This window comes from Gossypium hirsutum, chromosome D07 (assembly GCF_007990345.1).
Source record: "Gossypium hirsutum isolate 1008001.06 chromosome D07, Gossypium_hirsutum_v2.1, whole genome shotgun sequence".
In the NCBI taxonomy this organism is placed as follows: Eukaryota; Viridiplantae; Streptophyta; class Magnoliopsida; order Malvales; family Malvaceae; genus Gossypium; species Gossypium hirsutum.
The window spans coordinates 19297006-19308486 of NC_053443.1; the positions used below are offsets into that span (position 1 = coordinate 19297006).

Consider the following 11481-nt stretch of genomic DNA (forward strand, 5'->3'; position numbering starts at 1 on the left):
GATTTTGGAAAAATTAAACTGTCTGGAGACCATTGCTAAATCGTCCATGAACGACGCCACTCGAAGCTACGTGTCGTAATCTAAAAACCAACCAAAGGAAGTTAATTATTTGAGAAATAGTGGTGGAAATCCTTATTTTAACACCTATAATCCTAGTTGGAAGGACCATTCGAATCTAAAGTGGGGAGGCAATCAAGGTGGTGGAAACTCGATTCAGAACCGACAAAATCCTCCACATCAACCTCCATATATTCAAGGATATCAAGAAAGATCCATCGGTAACAAGAATTTTGGGGCGTTACAAAATCGTAGTTTATCTTGGTTGAAAAAGTGAGGTCGAAAGATAAGTGAGTATCAATCAATCTATTAATTAGTTAGAGGCCGAGAGGTAATAATTGGTTAATTGATATCCAATCCACCCTAAACCCTTAATCTGAAGTTAATTACAAACCCTAAAATGAGTTAATCTTCTAGTTTGGTTTTATCTATTTTATTTATTTGTCAATTTTATTGTTTATTTATTTTAGTTATTTAATTTTTATTATTAATCTCTTTTATGATTTATTGTGATATAGGATTTAATTATCACTATTTAGACTTATTATTGTAGAGAAATTTTCTATATATTTTGTCACACCTAGTTTCCTTTAAACCCATAACTTAGGAACAATTTGGGGGTCGAATTGAAAGAGAACATAAGCTGACAGTCTTTACTGAAAAACCAAGAAAAGTTAGGAACAAAATGAGACATGGTTGAAATCCAGTTCTAGTTTGACTGGATTAGAATCAGTAGGTTCCTTGGTGGGGGATAAAATGATTGTCAATGAATAGTTTCTAAATGGTCTTTTTATTTGTCAATTTCATTTATGAAATTTGAAAGAAAATGATGAATGATTCTTTTTAAAAAAATAATATTATTTTAGACATCAAATCATTTAACTAATTATATTATTGCATATAAGGGTGAGCATTCGGTCGAATCGAATTGAATGAAAAATTTTCGAGCTAAACAGTTGACGAATCCTATTTTATCATCCTTACTCGATTTGAAATTTTCTCGAATCGAGTCGAGTGAGATGGAATTCGAATCGAATATATTTGTTCAAGTTAAATTTTAAAAAATAACTTTGGGTCCTTGTAACCACTGTCACCCACCGTAATTAAATTTGTCCACCGTAATCAAATTTGTTATTAACTTTCATCTCCTCATAATTTGTTTATTAATCTTTTATTTACGGGTTAGCTTCTTTGCTTGCTTAGTTACTTTAATTATCTTCTGATTTTTGTCATTATGTATTTTTAAATTAAAAAATATATTAAATATAAAAAAATGTGATTTTTTAATAAAATTTATCTTAAAGATAAAATATGAAATTCATATCACCATAAAATTTTAACATGAATATTTTATGGTATCATTAATAATTCAATTTTAACATAAATTTATAAAGATTTAATATAATTAAACAATTTAATAATATAAATAGTACAAAATGTGAAATTTATTTTAATAATATAAATAGTAGATGTAAATAAAATTATTGCTATTTAGGTTTAAGGATTTTTTGGATGATTTTTTATTTGGGGTAAAGGGTGAAAAGTAAAAGTTTAGGGGGAAAATAAAAAGTTTTGAGGGTTGGGGGAGTAAATAGGGAGAATATTCAAAAAAAATTGAGGGGGGGGAATGGGTTTAAGGTAGATGGGGGTGGGATGGAAAATGAGTAAAAGTATTGGGGGAAAGTAAAAAGGTTTGAGGGTTTGGGGTAAAAACGTAAAATATTATAGTTTGATATTCAGTTTATTGGTTTATTTGAGTTATTCGAATTTGAAAATTAAACTCGATTCAAACTTGAAATTCGAAAAAATATTAAAGTTGACTTGAATAACTAGATTCGTTTAACTCGAAATTTAAATTTTTATTCGATTTTTTCGAGTCGAATCGAGTTTTGTTCTCTCCTAATTCCATAGTATAAAAAATTATGATGTTCATGCATCATAAAATAATACATATCACGATAAATCATTACAATGACAAGTCTAATTATGGTGAATGATAGATTCACTATACTTTCAACTCACCACATGATCTAGCACATTCCAGTTTTTCTATTATTGTCTTAAGACCATGTAGGATACTTCATAATATTTCACACGAAGCTTGCCATAAAGGAAACTCATTAGAATATCTCACTGAAGGTGTAACATGATACGCTATAGGGGCTTTTTCTTCTGAGTTCATTACAACTATCGTTCCTTCAGAGTTCGTTGTGAATACCATTTCCTTCTCTCAAGGTCTACCACGGAGGCATTTCCTTCCGATGGTTGCTCCAATGACCATTCTTCATAGATCGCCACAAAGACAATCCCTTCATAGATCGCCACAAATGATTCCTTTTTCTGACGTGTTTCTGATAGGGATTTACCTAGACTCACATTTTATGAGGTTTGCCCGTCATTGTCCTGGGTCATGTAGAGAACCCCTTTTTGGGTAATCACCTTTCTTTAGTTCTTTTCCATATGATGCCATAGCCCAGCTATGGTCTTACACAATATGGTGTCATGGCCATGGGCTTTTCCTTTCAGATATCATGTTTAAAGTCTTGACGGACCCCTTTTTGACGACTCCACGAAGATAGACACAGACTTATCATGCTCAGATCCACTCTTATTAGAACATATCGCATTTCATACTACTAAGACACATATACACAATCCATACATCCAGATGCAACCATACTTCACATTGACCTACTTGAACTCAACAGGTCTATACCAAGTATGCATATCATTCTTATCAAACATTAGTACGATCATAAACATACTTCAATAATCACACACAAGGTCACATACAAAAAATATTGTAACCTTAAGGAACACAGCATCATCTTTTAGCCACTCTCTTATAAATTTACAAGTACTATCATCATATAAACAAGAGTCAGCATAGAGACTCACTTGATTCTCTCCTACTGTAGTTCAAAGCTTTAGATCCAAACTTCCATCGTACAAGCAGCAACATCTACTGGTACAGAACAAAGTAGCTCATTAAGATCTATTCATATACCCCATTTTCTCATCATTTTTAACATTGAAAATCCTCAATGAATGCCCTTTTATCCTTTATCTTACTGATCTACCAAGTCTATCAACTTTACTCTTCACAACACAATATACAGAGTCTTAAATCTTACCTCGACGTGGTGTTACAAGTTACATTGACTTGTCAAATGCATATTAAGTTGCAACTAGAGTTAGCATTTAACTCATGTAACTGATATTAATACATTTTACCATTTAGGTATTTTTCATCCAATTAGTAGCTAAAAATCACAAAAACATTGAATTTCTCTATTATTTTCATTTAAAATTAATGATACTTTGAAGTGTTTTAATGTTGTGATATTTTAATTATCTAAATAGTTAATTACATGAAATAAAAATATATTATATAATAAATTTAAATAATTTGCATTAATTATATGAAATAAAAGTATATTATGTAATAAAAATAAAAAAATAAACATGTAAAATTACATGCATGTTACATCATAAATTAATTTATTTGAAAGTAAATACTTTTTCAATTTTATATTTATTTTACAAACTATATTTTCCCTTTATTTTCATTATTTTATTTTATATTAAGAATTTAGTTTTCTTGCATGTTTTTGGTTGAAATGAATTATGAAAAAAAGAAATCATTATATATAAAAAAGAATTCTATTTTCTTTAAATTATTTTCTTTTTGGTTGGTTGATTGATTAATAGTACAAGTTTAGTTTTTTTAAACAAACTAGTTAATCGTAACTTCAGTTTCTATGTAATATCACATGGAATATACATGATATAATGACTAATTATAATTATAATTATAAAGTGAAATACAAATTATATATGACAAATTTAATTTCTATAAATTTAATTTTGAAGCAAATATGTAAAGTTTTAAAACACAAAGATAACTTTGAATATTTAAAAATATATGTTAATTTTTTGTATTTTAAAGTGACGTTGAAAAAAAAACTCAAAATTCGACTAAATAATTTCTTTTTTCTTCATGTTATTTAAAACACAAATCACTATTTTTTAAAGTTTAATTTTATCGTCATAACTGTCCTTTTAACAATATTGTTTCTAGAGTTCGGATCTGAGTTATTTCTTAAGAGTGTAAATTATTTTACCACTACATTAAACACTTGTTAATATAAGTTGCATACCCCACTAATACACTTATTGGCTTACTATCTTGAGATAGCTTTAGCTTACAATACCTCTAAGTATACAAGTCACTTGTGTGTAGACCTTAACTTAATATTAAAGTTAATATCACAAGTGATTTGAACTACAATCGGATTAAAGATCACTCAACTAGGTTCAGTACAATGCGTTCCTAGTCCATACTAATTTATTTATGTCTCTACTTAAGAGTTAGTCTTGCACATATAGTCATTGACAACTATCTCTATGTGGGACTTTAAATAACATAATAGTTCTCACGTAAGTTACTTGTTCCTCGTAATGCTCGGTGACAAATCACCATAATTTCTAGGAAAAATAAACTTAACTAAAACTAAAAATTAAAGAAAAATCAAAGAATATTATTGAAGAGGCTGTGACCAGTAACCAGCCTCCACAGGCTGGCATCTGTCGACAATAAAGCCAAATTTTGGTTTTAGAAAGGTAAGCAACTATAGTTCTTTTCTTCCGAAGGGAAAGGTGAAGATGAACTAATTTAAAATTTTATATTTTAAATAAATAGTTAATAATATAAATTTAAAGAAGTTAAATTCTCAATTTAATTTGAATAAATTTTTGTTTATTTAAATCTATTACAAAACAATAATGTAAAAGAAGAGTTTATGAAGAATTTAAAATAGTTTAAGTTTATAAACATTTTAAATATGAAATTAAACAACGTTTTAAAGTTAATTTATAAAACTTTATTTGAGACCGAAAGCATTCAAGAACTGTAAATTTTAAAATTTAAAAACAAATTTAATTATTCAATTGAATAAAGAAATTAAATATATTTTCTTATTGATTCTTTATGTTAAATTAATTGAATATGTAATATTTATTTTGAGAAATAGAAAATAAATATTGTGTTTGATTAAATTTAAACTGTTGAGTCAAAAGTTCAAAAAGCACATATAATTGGACCCAATGCATTAGAGATTTAACATGCCCTCGTATAGCATGTGAGGGATGACAACCCTAGTAAAAATCCCTAGAGTGTGTCGCCCATCTCTATATCACTCAGAGTGAAATTGTGTTTTCTATTTAAATAATATTATTTATTAAGAGTGTGTTCAATCAGGATTCTTATACTTTTCTCTATAAATAGAGAGCACTGGTTGACTTAAAAACATACTTTATAGATTATTGAGTTATTGTTATTCTACCATAAAGTAGTGAAAATTTATTTACTTAAAATAAATTGTATTTCTGAGAATCACGATCTTTACCCGTTTTTTATAGAGAATTTACTTTCTAGATCGTTTTCTTTATTATGATTTGGTTTGTGTTGCTCGAGCTCACATTCGATACAATTCATGATACGAGGATAACAGAGAAAGTCATTCAGTTGAAAGACAGGATAAACTAAATCCATCTTGCACAAAGCACTAGTACTATTTTGGTTAAGGGTTATTATTACAAATATCACAGGAGTGTTTGATTTTGAAAATTTTTAAAACTTCCATTGTAACTATAAAACTATTTTCTTAACCGGTTTTCCAACATTATAGATATATATATACACACGTCTTAATGCATGATTCGGTACCCGAGTTTGACGTTTTTTTTCTAATGTGGTACCTATATTATTTTTTGGTCCAACTTGATTCATGATTTGACAAATGTTATTGTATATATTTTAGTACCCCAAATGTAACAATATTAATTTTTTAGTGTTTAATTCAAGCTTTAAAGTTTATTCAATGAAAATTCATAATCAACTAATAGTATTAACAATTAACATTCATTTAAAACACAGATTAAAAATCACATCCGGATTGTATTTGACAAATTAAAAGCAAAATTAAACAAATTCACAATTAAAACTGAATTTATTCTATTAACAAAATTATGAAAATTTCAAACCTAATGATATTAGTAAATAACTTTCATCAAACCAATCCTAAAACCCGAATCAAACACTAAAAAGTTAATACCGTTACCTTTTAGTACCAAAATATATAACTTTTAATATTAAAATACAAAATATGTTGAATCATTATACATATTAAGATACATAGATTAATTTTATTTATATTTCTGCTTCAAAAAACATTTGTATTTCAATTTTAAATGTTTAGTTTTTATGTTAATTTTATGGAAAAGAATTCACTTTCTAACTAATTCAAAACTTACCATTTATAAATTACTTTTATCTTTTAAGGTGTTGTGTATGTGTCTATATAATGATTTAATTTAGAAAAATTTTAATAAAACTTTATTAGAAGAAAAAAAAAATCATCAAAAAGGAAAACCTTTATAAGAAAATCTGAATACACAGACAAGAAAGAACGTTTGGGAAAAAAGCACAAAAAGAGTTTCTTTTATAAGAAAATGTCAAACAAAAGTAATTGTATTGTTATGAAAACTGGCATGGGAGGCAACAAAGCTTTTCCAGCAAACCTCCTTTGATGGGGAAAACCACCATAACTGGTTGGTTCCAACCTCCACCTATGCTGCTGTGTCCTCTTCGTGAGCCTTCTGAATACCGACCAAGCGAGCATAATCCACCCACCTATACCCAACCAAATTTAAAATCGTCAAAATGAGAAAATCGACCATCGTATTGTAGCATGTAAAATAGTTGAGGGTTCAGTCTTACAATAGAGAACCCAAGAATGTGTTGCCTGTTCTAACGGCAAAGCATATTGCACTCAACATAAGCTTGTGCTGGTGCAACAAAGGCTCCAGAATCCGTTGTTCAATTACACCAGCCAGCACTTGGTACCTATTCAACAACACACAATCCTCAGCAAAATGTTCCAACTTACGTTCAGATCATTTTCTCATTATGGAATGGAATTAGCATTCCCAACATGTTTGTTTTATGGGTATGAATCTGAAAATACCAACTTCAAAACATCATCAAGCTCAACTATGTAGAACCTGGTATTATGTAATATTAGGCAACTCCATGAACCATAGTGTTTTGGGAACTATTTTCAGTAAAGTATGAAATCTAAATACCTGAGGTTGCTCGAAACTGCCATATATACACCATAGGCAACACTGGTGGATAGTATAGGAACATTTTCAACTTCAGCTGCCGATGTCTTATCAACGGCCTTCCTAGCATTAATCAAAGCATTTGTGATGGCTGTCCCAACCTACAACAAACTTAACCGTAAAATACTAGCAAATCCAGATATACTCGTTTTGCACACAAAAAAAAGAATGATGCTCTTTATAGAAATGGAAAAGATAATAAAATTTGACAAAAAGTTGAAAAGAGACCGTATATATTAGATCCCAGTAGAAAGAATATAAACAAAAAATGTCGAAGAAAAAGGAAACAGCTGCCAAAAACTTACCAGCGAAGAAGTGGTGCCCACTGCAAAAAGCTTTGCGCCGTTACGCTGCTCATACAATTAAAACACAATAAGATGGTTTTATTATTACCTCAAATATTCAGGACAAGTAACTTGTTATTCAAAAGTTTATGAAAAAAGAACGCGCTGCATACCATTACTGCTCCTAATCTCTGCATAAGTGAATATGAAGTACCAGGAAGAGCAACCTGCAGGCAAGAATTTTGATCGCAACCATGAATCATTTGTATTTTAACAGCTTTAAGATATGTATAGATGCAAAGTCTTGATGCAACTTTATTGGCAAGAATAAAAGAAAGAAACCTGGAAAGCATTATCAGGGCAGCTATAGAAGAACTTGGAAATAGCTCCAGCACTGACTGCAAGAGGAGGCCGGAGAGAAACAGTAGGAGCAGGAAGATACACAAGCATGAAATCTGCAATTATGGCCATTACCTAGAAAAAAACACATTGGACATTTTAAATGATAGAAAATAATATTGTTAATATGCATTATGCAGCCACAATTTATGATGCTAAAAATAATGCAAATTTTTGAAAGAAACCTAGTTGCTTCCTCATAATATTAATTTCTCTAGATAAAAATTTCACTCACAAAGGTGTATCTATAGTTAATTTATTCTACAGCTCAAATACAAAAAGTAGACAGATAATAACAAGTGCTAAAACCTGATATACTACACTTGGCAGCATCTGAGTTCTCAAGATTTCTCTGACAAAATCTAACTCTAATTCAATCTTGCTATTTTTCCCCTTGATAACTAAACAAAACTCCATCTCTCATTTGTCTCAAATGATCGTTTTATCAGCCTAGTAGAAGACGAGCTTGCAAGCCCACAAAAAGATATGGTTTAGTATTAAAAGCTTGGTTAGATTACCAGGAGAACATGCGTGTATAAACGAGTCACATATTTGATTAAACTCCGTAATAACCATTAATCTTGAACTATAGACTTCTTTACCACCATATGTTATGATTCAAACTCTTCGTTATGATTCAAACTCTTCGTTGGATGGTCTAGAGCATTTGAAACATTCCCTAAAGGAAAAGCCCAACGTTGACAAGACGGCACGTGGCATTCGTTCCCCATGATTGATAAGCGGTAAACCCGCCTATCACTTCCTCTTGTTACTAAAACTTATATATCATGCAACAGCTGTGAATTAAGTATGTTCATCCAACTACAAATGCTTACAATCTATATATGTGTTGTATTTGTAATTGCCGATGCATGATATTGAGCTACTTTAGCTAAGGTCATTTACCAAAGAAAATTTTAAGCAGCTAACAGAATTCATCTAACTATGAAGCATGACATTTCTATCAGTGGAGTGTCCATATGTCGATAAATGTCCCACATGTTGGAAACATTAAAAGAAGTAAAAGTAAAATTGAACACTGTCAAAAGATGATCAAGATAAAGTCGGACATGAATGGACACAATTGAACATGTTTGGATAAATGATGATTTTTTTCTTCCAAATATGGAATCAACAATTCGGTTCTCATAGGTGTCTTTAAGGTTCAATTTTTGAATTTTGAAAAACTATTTGCAAGTTATTTTTTAATTGAAAAGTACAAATTCAACATATAAAATCTTTTTATAGCCGTCATGTCCATGCTGTGTTCCTAGTCTAACAATTATAAGGCAATTCGCTTCTTATCCTTAAAATATATATGTATATATATACAGAGCATTCGAAGGATTGTAACATATTATTCCCCTAATTTCAAATAAAAAACAGTAGTTTGACCATCAAGAAATTCTAAGGATCAATATAATAGACATGAATTGGCATCAAAATCTTGGGTTTAAATTTATCGAACACGCCATCCTTGCTACTCAGAATCAGAAGAAATGAAGAATGAAAAGGTGCAGGTTTTAAAGAGGTAAGTGAAGAATCATACCACATCAGCAAAAACGATCTCCAGCTCCTTGAAAAAGTTTTCTCTGCGACGTTCATATTCTGCAGCAGTCTGGAAAACATGACAAAAGTATATAAATAGTAGTTAAGATGGAATGATAAAGTAAATGAGACCAAAATTTGGAACATGCATAAACATAGCTCTTGTAGCTTCAATTGCTTTTCCTAAAAATCAACATGCTGTATTGTTGAACATTTAATCCTAAAACAATCATGCACTTTAAGCAGTTTCATGTAAAGAAAGACTAAAACGTTGACTTAAAACTCCGAAGGCAAAGTATCCCGAAATTCGGGCTAAGATTCAAAGAAAATAAGTGAACCAAAAATGATCAAGTGAAAAAGAATAAAAAGAAAACCTTTAAAACCGATGCTAAGTAAGAATCGGTGAACAAATCTACAGTAGCCATTTGTATATATTGATTAAAAAAACGAAAAAGGAGGAAAAATGGACCTTGGTGAAGATCCCAACACCACACTCCATCGCAACTTTAGCTAAGAAAAGATCATCAGCCAAAAGCCTTTCTTTAAACCCTCCAAACTGCATCAACCATCTCATAAGCCCCGATTTTTCAAGCCCCAAGAACCTCTCTATGACCGACCCAGGGATCCTCCCAGCCTGGATCGCCGCCGCCAAGTCCTTCGGCAGACTCTCCGTTGACCTCCCTGCCTCCGCCAGTACAATCATCGCCTCTTTCCTGTTCTTATCACCCGCATTCTCGTCATCACCACCCCTGTGTTTTCCATTCTCATCGTTTCCACCGCCGCCACCCGAGTTGTTGTTGCTGTTAATATCACCACCATCGCCGCCGGCGCAGAAGGTTAAGAACGGGGAAGATCGGCTGTGACGGAGACAGGTGGCGGAGGAGGAAAGGCGGAGGTGGAGGTGGAGAGGGAAAGTGGTGGGGAATTTAGGGGTGATGGTAAGGGAACTAGGAGAGGAAAGTGGGGAAGGGGTGAGAAGGCAGGCGGCGATGGACATTGGTGGCGGCAGGTGGTGTCAGAGGCGGAGTTTTGGTCAGAGAAGTAATGGAAAGAGGTGTGTAATAATGAAAGGTTTGTCGTTGGCTAGTTGATCAAAGTTGAAGGATCTGAATCTAAGCAAACGCCAGACCACTTTCTAAGACAGTTTTTGTCTGAAAATCAACCTCCGCTCTTGTCTACTTTAGGGTTTCATTCTTTCCTACTCTTTTTTCTCTCCCCGTGAAACTCACGCTCTCATTACTCTCCACCTTTTTCTTATAATTTAAATTCCAATTAATGTTTTCTTTAAGAAAATAACTTTCATTATTTTTTTGTGCATTTTCTTATTTCAAATTTTTTATCTAAATAATATAAAAAAAATATTTACTACAATAGGATAAAGCCTTATTATTTACCAGGTAAAGTGAAAAGTGTACTCACGGTACCACCTGAGCAATCGACGATACTCCCTCTCTTGCCACCAAAAATTGCTTCAATCATTCATTTTTTTTAAATAAATTTTTTTAGGCTGTTGCTTGAGCAATCGACAGCACCAATATCTAAAATTTAAAAATACCTCATATTTTTATACATGTAAAAAGTAAAAAATTATTTTTTATTGGTGCCGCCGAAGTGTTAGACGACACCTGAATTTTTATTATAAAATATGTTTTTTAAGTTGAAAAAAATTTAAAATATTCGGGTAATAAAACTTGGGTCCATGACCTATCACATTAGTGGCAGGTCGGTGCCGCCTAACAGCTCGACGGCACCGACCTGACGGCCTACCACTAATATGATTCATCGATCACAGGTCCAAATATTTCAGACTATTTTTTACTTTTTGTTTAAAATTTATTATTATATTATTATTTTCATTATCATAAAAGGGACCAACCCCCACATATTGTTTCCACACGAAAACAAAAACAGACTACCAGCTGATGGTCCCCCACCGAATACCAAGAAGAAAATGTTAGTATGGAGGTTGGTTTTTTCAGTAGTATAATTAGTTATTTTTTAATAGTAA

The 11481-nt window shown here is 31.3% G+C and overlaps 1 protein-coding gene across 1 annotated transcript; it reads right to left on the reverse strand.

The window, feature by feature from the left end:
* Positions 1 to 6474: 6474 nt before the first annotated feature.
* Positions 6475 to 10724, reverse strand: LOC107954295 (protein RETICULATA-RELATED 4, chloroplastic). Its single transcript, XM_016889808.2, has 8 exons — positions 9943 to 10724; positions 9475 to 9543; positions 7869 to 8000; positions 7700 to 7753; positions 7548 to 7592; positions 7204 to 7343; positions 6839 to 6964; positions 6475 to 6751 (listed from the first exon to the last, which is right to left on the reverse strand). Exons 1-8 carry the CDS (start codon positions 10468 to 10470, stop codon positions 6688 to 6690), a joined length of 1158 nt encoding a protein of 385 aa, XP_016745297.2. The 5' UTR covers positions 10471 to 10724; the 3' UTR covers positions 6475 to 6687.
* Between the last annotated feature and the right edge of the window lie 757 nt (positions 10725 to 11481).